Source organism: Hyaena hyaena, unplaced genomic scaffold (genome assembly GCF_003009895.1).
Source record: "Hyaena hyaena isolate Hyena2069 unplaced genomic scaffold, ASM300989v1 scaffold_209, whole genome shotgun sequence".
Taxonomy (NCBI): domain Eukaryota; kingdom Metazoa; phylum Chordata; class Mammalia; order Carnivora; family Hyaenidae; genus Hyaena; species Hyaena hyaena.
In genome coordinates this window covers 2,218,654-2,234,166 of record NW_024080844.1, presented here as the reverse complement: position 1 = coordinate 2,234,166, position 15,513 = coordinate 2,218,654, and the positions used below count along the sequence as shown (strand labels likewise).

The window sequence follows — 15,513 nt, the reverse complement described above, 5'->3', positions numbered from 1 at the left end:
CATTCTCTGCTGCCTGAAAACTTGTTTCATATATATTTTTTCCAGTTTAGTTGTTCTTAGTGGGAAGGGAAGTTTGATCTTGTTACTCCATCATTTTTTTTAATACACATTTTTATATCTTAATTATTTCATAGATAATTCTTCAAGATGACTTCTTATGTGACATGAGTCACTGAGTTTTCCACTGAATTTTCATTTAAATATCCAGGGAATTGTATTTATTGACCGTCTGTGATGTGCCAGGGATTTCCTAAGTACTTTCCGTGTATTATAACCTTTATTCTTCAAGACAGGAAATAATACAGCAAGAATATTTCCTACATGTGATTGTCCCTTATACTTTATAAGGAACATCCATTTTTCTTTTTTCTAATTTTCAAAGGCTTTGAATTTGGGACTAACTGTCAAACCTAAACTGAACTGAACTATCTCCATTTATATAGAGCCTTCCCATAAAATTTAAAATGAAATCTGAACTTCTTACAGTACCCTACAAGACAATATATGATCTTGTTCTTGTTTGTTTCTCTTATTTCATATCTGATACCACTTATAACCACACTAGCCTTTTTTATGTTCCTTGAACAAGACAAATTTATTTGTGCCTTAGGTCCTTCCTCTTCTTATTCATTCTACCTGAAACACTCTTCTCCCTGCCTTCCACCTAGATTGCTTCTCTTTTTTTTTTTTTAAATTTTTTAATGTTTTATTTATTTCTAGGAGAGAGAGAGAGAGAGAGAGCGTGAGCAGGGGAGGGTCAGAGAGAGAGGGAGTCACAGACTCTGAAACAGGCTCCAGGCTCTGGGCCGGCAGTCAGCACAGAGCCCGACACAGGGCTCGAACCCAGGAACCGCGAGATCATGACCTAAGCAAAAGTCAGACGCTTAACCGACTAAGCCACCCAGGTGCCCCCCACCTAGATTGCTTCTCTCTCATCTTTCTGATCTCAACCCACCTCTCCAGAGAACACTTCCTTCATCATGCAATTTAAAGTAGCCTAGATATAAACTATTTTTAAAAAATAGTATGGTAAGAATGTAAAAATAAATAAATAAATAAATAAAGTAACCTAGAGGTACCTGTGTGGCTTAGTCAGTTAACCATCTGACTTCCACTGAGGTCGTGGGTGAAATGGATGAAGAGGAGTGAGAGATACACGCAATAATTATGGAATGAATAAGCCATGGGAACACAAGGTACATCATAGGGAATATAGTCAATGATATTGTAACAGGACAGATGGTAGCTACACATGGTAAACAGGGCTTAATGTATAGAGATATTGAATTTATGTTTCACACTGAAAATTAATGTAACATCGTATGTCATCTATACTCATTAATAATTTTTAATAAAAATAAAAGAATAAATAAAAATAAATAAAAATAAAAGCCTCACCTTGCCTCAACTAGCCACTCTCCATAACATCACCCTGTTTATCTTCTCCCTCAATAGCATTTACCACTGACTGGAATTATTTTGCTTATTTACTTGTTTATTGCCTATATCCTTTTATATGAATTAGTATGCTTCTGGCTGCAGGTAATAGAAACCCCCAACTCACTTTAAAATATGAATTTTATTATCTCACGTAACTAGAAATCCAACAACAGGGGCAGTCTCTGGGAAAGGGAGGATGCGTGGTTTAAAAATGACATTCAAGGATCCAAATTCTTTCAGTCTCTATGTTCTACCATCCTTATTGTCTAGCTTCACTCTCCTCTGGCTTCTCTCATGGTTGCAAAATAGTTGCAGTAGTGTCAGGTGTCACATCCAGACACAACAATTGCCAGAGAGAAAAGATGCTATCTCTTACTGCATCTCTTCTAAAATTACTAGGAAGTCTACAATCCCCATTAGATTTCCTCTGATTTCTGATTAGTCAGTATTGCATTGCCTGAAGATGGCTTAGATGAATTACTCATAGTGGAAAACAACCACCATAACAACATAAATGAGCTTCAGAATGTTGTCTATCTCATTCATGATTGTATTTCCAAAGCCTAGCACCATACTTTGCATGCAAAAAAAATTGGCAATTGTTGAATGCCTACTAAGTGCCAGACACACAACATGATCTTCTTTATAATGTATTTCTCAAAACAACTTTATACAAGAGGCATTATTATCCTTCTACACAAAGAAAACTAATGCTTAGAAGATTAAGAACTTTGACCAAGATCACAAAGTCAGTCAGTCACAGGACTAGGTTTTCAAAGTATGGAGGGCTGACATTTCCCACTACAACCTAATTAACAAAATATTCTTTCCCTTTCAGAAACAACTGGACAAAACATGCCAATCCCATGTGAAGAACAACTAAAGAAAATCTGGTTAAATTCATGGTAAGCCTACAAGATACGAGGAAACCAGCAACAGTCTTTCACTGATATTATTGAAATTGAATCCCCTACCTTATCACTTGTATAGTTTCTAAATATATAGTAAAAATCAAATAGCTATATGCTCTGGTAAAATCGGGCAAAGTACAAATTGAAAAGGAATTTTTCACACAGAAGACGTGTTTGAAATGTCTGGGTAAAGTGGACAAACACTTTTTGTTTTTCTCTTGTTAATCTGTCTTTGGGGAAGTGTTTGGAGAAAACTCTGGTATCTTGAAAGATAAACTGTGGGAAATCTGGAAGGTCAGGTCTATTTCTGATTTGGCTGTGTATCCTCAGCAGCTTGCACATTGTAGGCGCCTAAGAGATATATGTCAGCCCCTCCCATCAATCATGTACTCCACAATTAGGGTCAACATTGTGCCTATACTGTGCAATAGGAGACCTACAAACAACAGATAAGTAAAAATTCCTCACTTTTTGTGACTGCACTCATCTTTCTATTGCCTTCTATTGGGGAAAACAAAGAAGAAAGAAGAGAGCTTCGGTATTCAAATTCTGTCAGATGAGCTGTGAACTTCCAAAGCGGTCATCCTGAAGACTGGAGGAAGTGGATAAGAGGACAGGCAGTCTGAGGTTATCCCAGTCCCCAGCAATGGGCGCGGCTACTTCCTGAGCCGCACCGGAACCTTTCGGCGAGCTAAATGAGTTCCAGAGGGAACGCTTTAGGAGCAGGACCATTTCCGCTGCTGAATTGAAGAGAGGGGTGGGGAGGAAATAGTTTGAAGATCTGCATCCTGCGGGGTGGCGGGCGGAGGAGGCAGAGGGGGCGGCGGCAGAGGAGAAGAAAGTGACAGAGCCGGTAAGTTAGCTGCCTTAGAGCAGGAGACAGTGGACAGCGCCCAGAACTTGCTTTGCAAATCTGGTCCTAAGTTGCTGAGCCGCCGGGTGCGGTAGGGGGCCGTGCTTCGGCTGCCGCCTGTCAGTCGGCGCCGAAAAGGGGATTTTGGGGCGCTGGGGCTGGGCCTCGCGGGGCACCAGACTGCTTTCTAGCTGGCTGCCATCCCTACCCGAGAGCCCTGGGAGATGCTGGGGTTCTCACCTTGCACAGCTTACCGGGACAAGAGCTGGAATTCGGGGGAAGGAAATGGATACTGTGCGTCCCATTTAACCCTCGGGACCTACCGAGCTTGCCAAGTGGGTGGTGGACATTGTTTCGGGCACGGAGGGAAGGGCTTGTAAGGAGAATGTTAAGTCTGGAACCAGAGCTTCTCTGCCCCATTCGTGCTGCCCGGCTGTCGGAAAAGGAGTCGTTTGTTTTTAAAAGCAAATGCCGCCTCCGGCTCCTGTCACTTCGGGACAAGTTAAAGCCTCAGATCTATTGTTAAACCCGCGCGTTCCCTACCTAGTCTATCCTGTTAGTACTTCTGTGGGTATCTGGTAAATATGTTCTGTAGGCATACGTGATGGTGAGGTCAAAAGTTAAATGTCTTCACGCACTTTCTGAAGAGAGGTAGGACTAACCTAGCAGTCAGGACTGTATAGCGCACTTTCCCTCACTTTCCCTTGTAATCGTTTTAGCCTTCATGTCTATATCCAGACTGAGGATAGTCATCTTAAAGGTATTGAGGTTATAGGGGCGCCTGGGTGGCTTAGTCGGTTAAGCGTCCGACTTTCACTAGGTCATGATCTCGCGGTTCGTGTGTTCGAGCACCGCGTCGGGCTCTGTGGTGACTGCCAGCTCAGAGCCTCGAGCCTGTTTCAGAGTCTGTGACTCCCTCTCTCTGACCCTCCCCTGCTCACGCTGTCTCTCTCTCTCTCTCTCTCTCCTCTAGAAATAAATAAAACATTAAAAAAATTCCTTTATAAAAAAAGGCATTGAGGTTATGATTGTGCAGACTAAAAAAGCCCGTGGTATAATATGATACACATTTTTGTATCACCGAATGATTATATAGGGATTGTAACTGGAAAGATCAGAAATAGTTTTTGTTTTTTTTTAAATTAATTACTGCTTTTCTGTTGTCTTAGGTTCGGCTTTAGAGAGTGGTGAAGGGTACTTTTCATGGTGCATGGAAGGAAAGCCAATGCGCAGGTAGGCTTTTAGGAAGAAAACTTTCAGTTTCACTGATTGAAATTCAACGCATAATAATTCAGGACTTCATTTAATTTTTTAAAGGGTTTTCAGACTTTACCAAATTCTGCTTAGAACTAATGATTCTTATTCTAAAATAAATAAAAGTATTATAAAGAATTAATCACCTTTTAAATAAGAGCCCAATATAGTACTTATATGTCTAAAGAATGTTATGAATTTCATGTAGTTGTTAACATTTAAATTTTCCTTCTTGCATGGTTATATTTATGATAATCATTAAGTGTAATATGGTACTTTCTGGGTTCATTAGTCTTCAGTTCTCTATAGAATGTAGAAGGTTCTGTTGCCACAGAAGAAATATAATTTGTAATACAGTGTACTGTATACCTAATTATGGTTTGGGTTATTTTATTGATGATCAATAGTACCTTTGTTCGGTTAATTAAAATAGCTGCATTGCAGGAAAGATTCTTGAAGTACTGAAAAAGGTATTGGACATAATAACTTAGCCCATAGAAGAATGGAACAGAGTGTAAGATAATATAGACAATCATAAGCCCTCCCAATTCTAAAATTTGGTAATGTTTTTTCTTAATCTTCTCTAACAAATAGACCTAGAATCCTTATCAAAACAAAATCAGCCCAGTTCTTTTTCTTTGTTCCTTAAACTCATTTCACATTTATTGAACTGTATGTAATCATTTGTTATTTAGCAGCAAAGAGAACTGGCTCTGGCAGAGCCAGAGAAGAGAAGAAACATTTTAGGAGAAGAAACATTAAATGATGGAGCTATGACTTATGCCTCAGGACCAGGAGCAAGAATATATATCATTTTCCAAATCTGTTACTGATTTTTTGATTGACCTTGAACTGTTCACTTTCTCTGTGCCCCAATTTATTTTTCTAATGTATTTGACCAGGATATTGGGAACTAATGAATGCTTTCAAATGCTTTGAGATCTCCAGATATGGATGTAACAAATGTCGTTATCTTATTTGTATCTAACTCCATGTAGGAATAATATTTGACTGCAGAGTACATGAAGATATTAACAACATATATTAATTGCGTCACCACTATATCCTTTATCATGGTTGCAAAAACCACTGATTGCTTCTCTTCCTCATTGTTTCTCTTCTTCACCTGCCATAAATGTCATATCTTATGTAATTGCTAAAATAAGAGCTTATTATTTTTTAAAAAGGGAAGGCACAGCGTGGGAATGTCTTTGGTTTATTAGTAATTTCTATATAAAATATTCACTTAATCACTCATACCTACTTGGTTTTTTTTCTTGCTTTATTATATAATCCTGCCAGTTATTCAAAATCATGTTGTGAGAATTCTAGTACCATTAATTGTTAAACTACAGTTCTTTCTTCATCACCATCACCTGGCCAGAGCCTGGCCTACCCATTGTTCTTGGATTTAATTTGACCTTTATTTACCTTTCCTTGTTGGGCTGTTATTCTCACTGCTACAGCCCAAAAGGCACTCTCTGTGAAGTGATGTTGGTTTTATACTTAGCTGCTATTGGAGAAGCTTTGAATAAGAAGTAACTATATTAAGATTATTTGAATACATGTTTATTCTCCCTACTAGAGAATTTTGAGTCTCATGTCTTCTATATCTTTGCATCCCTGATATAATTCCTGAATAATCATTTAAATGACTAAACAGTACCTGCAGACTTTTTCCATGTGCACAAACTGCCAAAAAATATGAACAAGAAAAGGCTGAAAATGATTTTGTTAAAGGTATTTTAATGCTTAATTATAAAGTTTTATGAAATTGATCGACATCTTATTAGTAAAGCTTCATTGAATTCATTTAACTAGCCATTATGTGTACAGATACAAAATTTAAAAGATACAATAAGATGGTCAGTGAAAAATAGGTCTCCCAATGCTGATGCCAGCTCCCAGTTCTCCTCTTTATAGGCAACCACTGTAAACATTTTCTTATTCATTTTTCGTAGACATAATGCATATACAAGCATATACAATATCTCTCCTTTTCTAAAAACATGAATGTCAGCATATCATGCACATTCTTCTGTATCTTTTTTCACTTCACACATTATCTTGTAGATTGTGACAAATACATATAGGCCCACCTTATTCTTTTTGATAGTTACATAGTATTTCATTGTCTGTAAGTGCCATGTAATTAACATGTCTTTTCAGAGACATTTAAGCTATTTCAAATATTTTGCTGTTACAACCAGTCTGCAGTGAATATCCTTGTCAGTAGTTTTTGCCCAAATATGTATGTATAGAATAAATTCTTAGATGAGGAATTGCCCAAAGAGTATTTGTGTTTTTAAATTTTGGTAGATATTGACAAATTTCCTTCCTTAGAGATTATACCAACTTGGTCTCACCAAAAACGTGCCTGTTTCCCAAGATACTATTCTTTAAAAGAATTGTTTTTTAATGTTTATTTATTTTTGAGAGAGAGAAAGCGTGAACAGGGAAGGGGCAAAGTACATTCTTTACTTTAAAAGATAACAATTTAAAGAAGGAAGTTAGTTAAAGACACCGTAAACAGAAGGAACATCTGTGCTCCCCACCCCCCAAAAAGTAGAATCTATGGCAGTGAAGATTGAGAGAAGAGGATGGAATTAAGACTTTGCTTAATAGTAGCATCAAAAGGATTTGGTGAATATAGAGTAAGGAAAAGGTAGCAGTTTAAAGACTCCAAGGACTTCAGCTTGTGAAACCAGGTGCTGCCATGATGGGATCAAAAATACAGGCAGAGGCATGAACATGTTTCCATAAGCCAGGAATAGTTTCTCTTTCATATGTTTTAAGATTGTTATGTCTAGGAAATTGCCAAATAGAGATAGCCAGCATGTAACTGGAGGATGGGCTTGGGACACAAGAGCAGAAGAGATGCAAAAAACAATTGTGCATCATCAGCCCACAGAATGTTCTTGAAGTTGTAGGCATGAATGAGGGTAGAACAGAAAAGGGGGATGCCAAGGACAGAACCTCAGGGTGTACCAGGGGTGTTGAAGGTGAGGCCTAAGAAAAAATGCCAGTAAAGATTCTAAAATGCATTAAGAAGCTTTAGATTGTGTGAGTCCTGTTTTATTTAATTGTATCTAGAGTTTTTATTGATAATTTTCACTCATGGTGAAGATCAGATGAGCTTCTCCTTGCTTCAAGCAACAACAGAAATCCCATCTCATATCTTTAGAATTTCCTGTTTATTTTAATCCATCTAAAATGTTATTTAAAAATAGTAGTATAAAAGGTACCTGCTTGATTTGACTTTTCCTTGGTGTGACAGGCACCGTAGGGTAGCTTGCTGAACACCTCTTCTTTCTTTCCTTTACTATGTGGAAACAAGAAAATGAAATGTTATGCTTGGTATTATCTTCTTTGCATTTGAGATGGCTGTATAACACAGCGCTGCCAATGAAATGTCAGCAGAAGCTGCTACGAGGTATCCTAGCAAGGCTTTTGCTGTCCTGACAAAACTTTGGCTAGCTTGTTCACATGCTCTTCCTCCTTCATGCCTTGATGGCTGGACCAAGACATCCAACACTGACAATCGTTTCATCTAGTAAGCAGTGAGGAGGTATTTTAGGGCTAAAGTATTTATGACCTGTTTTCAGATTAAGGGGTTACCAGCCTGGCTTTATGGTATGGAATCAGGTATGGAATATAGTGCCAGTGGGTGCCCTCCTTGTAAACACAGCTGGCACTTTGCAATATTATTTCTGTTTTAAGGATTTGTACACTCCTATCTGTAGTTTTCTCTCTTTTTGAGTGTGTTCAATCATTTTCTAGCCATCACTCAACTCCCTTAGATTGTCTGTGGCATTTCCCGACTCTTGATTAATGTAAGCATTTATATTCCCTGCTTTGGACTGTTGATTTCTGCTAGATAAAAGAAGCCATGGGGAATTTGTGCTACTCTAATCAGAATCTTTAATACTGTGTGAGCCAGGGGCACCTGGGTGGCTCAGTCAGTTAAGCATCCAACTCTTGATTTCAGCTCAGGTCATGATCTCACAATTTATGGGACTGAGCCCTGCATCAGGCCCCGCCCTGACAGTGAAGAGCCTCCTTGGTATTCTCTCCCCGTCTCTCCCTGTCTCTCTCCTCTGTCTCTCAGAATGATAAATAAAAAATAAAGAATTAAAAAATCTACTATTTGAGCCAACAGTGTTATCCAACAGTAATTCTGTGGGCCCCTAGTTAATGCTCACTCATTCCCCGCAGCAGTTGTGTCGCACCTTCATTCATCCTCTTGACCCTATCACTACCCTTCCCACTGGCTGCAATGGCCTGCTCGCCCAACTTCACAGAAAAAATAGAGACCATCCCAAGCTCCTGATGCCTCCTTACCACAAAATGAATGTATCTGTTTCCTCATTATCTCTGCCACCACACTCCCTTCCTCTAATCTCTTACATAAGTCCTTCTACCTTTTGTTAAAGAGTCTTTCCTCTGCACTTTGGTTCTGTATACTCCTCCTCTTCAAGGATCTCGCCTCATGTATTCTTTCTCTATTATTTTTTTAAATTGCTCCCTCTTTCTCATTCTTCAAAATGAGATACTATCATTTTCCAGTCTTCTTCCACTTTAAGCGGACATGTTGTTATTCTGTGTCTCTTCTTGTCACAGACAAGCTTCATTTTAGAAATACTCCATACCCATCTTCTCTTTCTTTACCTGCCACCATTTTTATCAGTCCTCCTTACCTTTCCCCTCTGTTATAATCTCCTTTCTTCTAAATTATTTTTTTTAATTTTTTTAATGTTTTATTTATTTCTAGGAGAGAGAGAGAGACAGCGTGAGCAGGGGAGGGTCAGAGAGAGAGGGAGTCACAGACTGAAACAGGCTCCAGGCTCTGAGCTGGCAGTCAGCACAGAGCCCTACTCGGGGCTCGAACCCACGAACCGCGAGATCATGACCTGAGCGAAAGTCGGACGCTTAACCGACTAAGCCACCCAGGCGCCCCTCTTCTAAATTATTATTCTAAATAAATTCCAAATTATTCTACTGAGAAGCTTATTCTCTTTATCACAATCCTGATATCTCTAGTAGAATAGGTTAAAAAACAAAAGCTTTTGTCTTTAGATAGTTCATATAAATGTGTGGCACGGCTTCACGTAAGACAGAGCGGTGGGGGCTGTGGTAAACGAAGAGTACAAGCCCTCCTAATGATACTCAAATGCAATTTCAATTTCAATCTCAAACCAAACCAAACCAAACCAAACCCTGTAGGTAAAACCCTTCTGATGGTCTTTATCGTTCTAGGGGGCCCTCCCCTTGCCTTTTATAATTAAACGGCCTAAATACTTGTTTTCTCAAAAGCACCATCTGTCTCTGAAATAAATGCTGTTCCTTTCCCCAGAATGTAAAATAACAGTAATTGAAAATTTCTAATAGCAGTTTTTTTCTTCTCACCATATGTAGAGATTCAAATGTAGTAATTATAGTTTCTTAAACTGATTCTATAATATCTGATGCTTGCCTTACAGAATTGTATAGATTTATTGACATTTCGGTAAATGAATCCTTCATGTTTAATTTTTTATGTTTGACAATGATGGTTTTACTTTTCTTTTTCCTATATTTATAGCTGCATTTTGAATTATTGCTTTCTCCACTCTGTTATTTCCCTTCAACTTAGGTCAATGTATTCTTTCTGTAAAAACTGATTTCCACTGAAAAAGATTTTACTTTATTAGTCAGATTTTATTAAGTCAGTTTTTTAGTCAAACTTTAATGTGTATTAAAATTACCTGCTTGCTAAATACAGATCCTAGAGTCATACCACCAGAGATTCTGATTCTCTAGCACCTCAGGAACCTGCATTTTTAGTAAGTACCTTCATATATCTGGTGTCAGAGAAACCCAATATTTGAAAAGTTAATATAACAGCCTAGTGGGAATTGAGCATTCAGTAAAGAACAGTATCTTGTCTTCTCTAATTTTCATTTCATTTGAAAGAAAAGCCACACATTCAGATCATAATCTTAAATCTATCAATACCGTGTTTAGAAAATGTGACAATAATGGGGGAAAACCCTCTGTATACAAGAGTAGTTGGGGGTGGCCTGGGTGGTTAAGTGTCTGACTCTTGATTTCAGCTCAGGTAATGGTCTCCCAGTTTTTGAGATCAAGCCCCATGAAGTTCTGCTTCAGATTCACTCTCTCCCTCTCTCTCTCTGCCCCTCTCACACTTATGCTGTGTCTCTGAAGTCAAAATAAATAAACATTTAAAAAAATATTTTAAAAAAAGAGTAGTTGACTAGTCAAAGCAAGAGTAAATTTCTAAATTCAAGTTGGTTAGTAAATTTAGAATGTGTGGCTGATTTTACTGTTTCCCATTTCAACTACCATGTTTTTGGTATCAGAATGTTTTGGGGTGAAAGTCCTGGCCCAGACTAACACAGTCAACATTTATTTACATAACAAGTCTTTTGTTTACATAACAAGAAGGCCAGAGGTAGGGTGGGCTCCAAGATTGGTTAGTGCAGTGGCTTGGTAATATCCTCTTGGACCCAAGTTCTCCGTGTCTCTCCAGCGTAACTTGTGCAGCATCAGTTTCATCCTAACCTAAAATTGATCCCCCATCAGACTACCACCTACCAGTGTAGAATGCTACATTCTTCCTTGTTAAGAAGAAACTCCCTAAATCATGGAATATAATTCTGTTCCTATAGTTTGATGACCAGCTTAGGTAAGAGAATGCCATCAGCTAATTGATTTGAGAGAAGTCAGGATTCATCTTCAAAAACCTGGTCATCTTCCTCTGAAGCACATGGCTAGTAAAGGAACAAAATCAAGGTTGTGTTAAAGTTTGAGAGAGTTGATGGTAAAATATGATATTAATAGAATTTATTTTTAAGTTATGTTTTTTATCAGTGCTAAAGGAATAAAAAATTTGCTAAAGTTATTATTAGCAGATTTTATACCCTTTGGTTTTAGAAAGACTGATTCTTTCCCAGAATTGACAGAGTTTGGGAGAAGGCAAAGCTCTGTTTGGTCTTCTTTGTTACATGTGGATAGAGTCCATAATAATGCTTTCACTTGCCTCCTTAAATCTTAAAATACATATAGATTAATCTTGCAAATTAAGTTCATAAAAATGTTGAGTTCAGTTTTTTGGTGTTTATTTGTAATGTTATTAGTTCAGTATTGGAGTAAAAAGCCACAGATTGACAAAGCAAATAATTTAGATCTTCTAGTTTTTCTAGATGATTTTTTACTTGGACAGTAAAGCTTGCTGTCTCGATGTTTAATTAAAACTTCTTAGGGTTCTGTCCTGGGGAGCAATTCACACCTCACTTTACCATCCCACCCCCCAAGTCCTTAGAGTATTTATTTCATCAGACTGCAAACAAAGAAGTTGAGAATATGATGTGACAAGGTGTGAACACATGCTATTTCTAGGACCCTTATTATAACTTCCCTTCAAAAGGTTCCCAGAAAAAATGTACCAAAAAACTCACTTTTCTGCCAGTAGAATCCTGGTTGTAATGAGAGTAATGGAGGATGTGCACTTCGAAGTTTAAAAGTACAAATTTACAGAAACATATAGCAGAACTGTAGGAGAAATAACTTAGTGTATAGCATTAAATATAGCTTCTAGAACTAAATTGCTAGAATTAAATACAGCCTCTCAGAACATTTAAAATTATTTATTGTCTCAGCCTACCAGTAATTCCTGTTGTCATTCCATCTCATTCTTCCAGAAGGGCAGCCTGGTCCAGCCATGTGGCAATATGCTTGCTTTTTTCTCCCATCTAAGAATGACAACCACATTAATCAGATTACCAGAGTCATTTCTGTTTCAAACACTCAATCCAGTTGCTTAAGATAGGTTGGCATGGATTTGAAGTCAGAGGACCTACATTCAGACAAATACCAACACTGTCACTCTTTGTTACAAATAGTGAACTTGAGGATCAGGAAGTTAAGCAATTTGCCCAAGATTATACCTAATAAGTGACGGAGGTAAGGTTTGAACCTGGCTACAAGTTTGCCTGGCTCCAAACCTGGTTTCGAGAAAGTCAGACAAGAGTTCAGAGGGTATAGTTTATTTTGGCAGAAAGAAAAGTTGAATTCATTTAGCAACAATTTAATAGACACTAGACCTAGGTATTGGGATATCGCAGTGAGCAAAAGGAAAGAAGGCTGTTGTTCTCATTGTACTATATTCTACTTAGGTGATAAAGCCAGTATGTTATGTCAGGAGGTAATATATTTATGAAGAAAAATTAAAGGGTATAGAGTGGTAGAAATAGATGCAATTTCATATAAGGTGGTGTTGGAAGGAGGAATTTCCTTTTTGCTTTGAGGTCCTTCAGGCTGGACTTAGAATCAAATTAACAATGAGACAATGAGGAAATCAAATTCAGTAGTTTGTAGAGGGAACCCACAGAGACAGAAATTCCAAAGACAGTCAGACAACATGATGCTTATATGAGCTAAGGCAGGGAGTATTGGACTGAGGTTACAAAGGGGGAGAAAGACCATTAGCAGAAGGGAAAGATGTTTGGAAAACAAAGGTACCCTATTATGCAGATTAGTTTCTTAGATAAAGAGAAATTTCTGATAATAGCTCTCTTCCTGGTAAAGCCAACAGTTGAAGGAAAGGTGAAGAGCTTTTTCTGAAATTACTGGGTTTAGATTGCTTTTATTTACTTTTTTATATGTTTTTTAAGCTTATTTGCTTCTGAAAGAGAGAACAGGGGAGGGGCAGAGAGAGGGAGACAGAATCAATCCCAAGTAGGCTCCATGTGCAGTGCCTTGATGTGGGGCTTGAACTCACGAACTGAGATCATGACCTGAGCCAAAACCAACAGTTGGGTGCTTAACTAACTGAGCCCCCAGGTGACCCAGGATTCCTTTTAACTCAAAATAATGCTCATGCCAAGTGACTCATCTTGAGCTGGCCTGCCTTGACCCCTACAGGGGTGTGATAAGTTGACATTTGAGCAGAGATATGAAAGAAATGACTATGTGAGCTCCATAAGTATTTGGGAGAAGAAACTTTCAGGAAGAAGGAATAATGCTCTGAAACAGAGATGTCTTAGCATGTCCCAGAAAATATCAAGGAAGTCTGTGTGACCAGAGAACAGTGGGCAAGAGGAAAGCAGTAGATGAATTCAGAGAGTGAGCCAGGGGAAGAATCATGTAGAAGCTGGTAAACCTTATATGCTTTGTTTTTGACTATGAATGTTTAAAGCAATTTGAGCAGAGGAGTGGTATAATCTGACTCTTCTAAAGGATCACTTAGGTTGTTAAGAGAAGAGAATATAAATTGGCAAACGTGAAAGCAAGAAGACTTTATGAGACTATTAAAATATTTTTAATAAAGAGTGAGAATAACCTGAATTAGGGTGGGGCTGGAGAAGATGTAGAGAAGTGGTTGAAGTCTAGGTATTATTTGGAGCTAGATGAAGGATTTGCTGATGGATTGAGTTTGAGGGGAAGAGGCTCCAAGATTTTTGGCCTGAGGAACTGGAAGATTGAAATTGCTTTTTTTTTTTTTTTTAAATCTGGGGAAGGCTAGAAGAGAGACATGGGGGAGGGAAGAGAATCAAGGAATCAGTTTAAATATATCGTTGAGATATTTTCATTTGTGTGATACAAGACATTCATATGGATCCAAATTCAGAATTTATTCAGGCAGGAAATAGGCTCTTTTAGCCATTCACATATGGATGATGGGAACCATGAGATTAGATGAGCTCCTCTAAGAATGTGTATAGGGAGCAGAGAGGACAGACCTTTAGAGAATGACCACATTTAAGGGAATTCTTAGCAAGTTTGCAAACCAGACCACTGATAAAAGTATGGAAATTACCCGTTTTTAAAATATAATTTATTATCAAGTTGGCGAACATATAATGTGTACAGTGTTCTCTTGGTTTTGGGGGTAGATTCCCGTGGTTCATCCCTTACATACAACACCCACTGCTCATATAAATTACCCATTATTAAAAGTCAGAATCTGGAGACGCCTGGGTGGCTCAGTCGGTTAAACGTCTGACTTCGGCTCAGGTCATGATCTCACAGTCTGTGCTTCAAGCCCTGCATTGGGCTCTGTGCTGACAGCTCAGAGCCTAGAACCTGCTTCTAATTCTATGTCTCCCTCTCTCTCTGCCTCTCCCCTGCTTGTGCTCTGTCTCAAAAATAAATAAACATTAAAAAAAAAAATAAAAAATAAAAGTCTGAATCTATACTAATACAATAAAAACAGCACAGTATTTTTGCTTTGGTATACTTTTAAATGAAAAGGCAGATATGTAGAAATTGGTTTCCATATTGTACGTAGGTGAAATAAAATATTGTTTATAGTTCAACAGTACTATCTCTATGTACATAATTATGGTTATAACAAAAATGTTTTCATTTCAACATGCAATGTCAATATTAAAAGAGGAATTTTTTGAATTTATCTTGTCTTTAATGTTGGTTCTTTTTAAAAGAAGCTTGATTGTGCCACTGTTAACCATGTGATTTATTCTTTCAGCATCTACTGTGTACAGGGCATCATTAAGCATTGTGGTTAAAAGCTTCCTTGATTGTTTATGTGGGTGGTAAAAATGATCCTTTAACTGCTCAGCTTTTTTCAGTCTGTAAATTGTCAAGCATAAGTGGTGCTGTTTCTGCCAGATGTCGGGAATTATGAACAGTTTGTGTTCTAGAATACAGAATCACTCATGGGCTAAGGCCAAGCATAGAAAGATTGAATTTATAAGTACTTTGGAAAAACAGGTTGCTGTTGGAGAAAGGAAAAACTATGTTCTTTGTTTTCAGGTTGTGCCTTTGTAATGTAAGTGTAGTTTCTTCTTCCCAAAAATGTCCTTATCTAGCCTCTCCTTCCCAGGGGACTCTTTCAACACAGGTGTTTTATTATATAGTAGTTCCTGTCAGCTCTACAACTTTAGGGGTAGTAAACTGATACTGTCCCCTGCAGGCCAGATGTTAGACTATCTCAATATAGATGATTAAGTCTGTGAGACTCCCGTGAGGCTGACCAAAAACTCAGTGATAATGTTGGAGTCACCTACCCCCTTTTAAATAACATGATATCTCTGG

The 15,513-nt window shown here is 38.0% G+C and overlaps 1 protein-coding gene across 2 annotated transcripts in view; it reads left to right on the top strand.

Annotated features, from left to right (window-relative positions):
• Nucleotides 1-2,278: 2,278 nt before the first annotated feature.
• The window catches only part of KLHL20 (kelch like family member 20), a 56,683-nt gene continuing 43,448 nt past the window's right edge, over nucleotides 2,279-15,513 (top strand). The window contains exons 1-2 of one of the 2 annotated variants that reach the window (XM_039242367.1): nucleotides 2,279-2,345; nucleotides 4,374-4,437. In XM_039242367.1, coding sequence (XP_039098298.1) covers nucleotides 4,415-4,437 — 23 coding nt within the window. In that variant the 5' untranslated portion in view covers nucleotides 2,279-2,345; nucleotides 4,374-4,414. Of the gene's footprint in view, nucleotides 2,346-3,132; nucleotides 3,205-4,373; nucleotides 4,438-15,513 lie in introns of those variants that run through there. The other variant, XM_039242366.1, reaches the window with a different exon arrangement.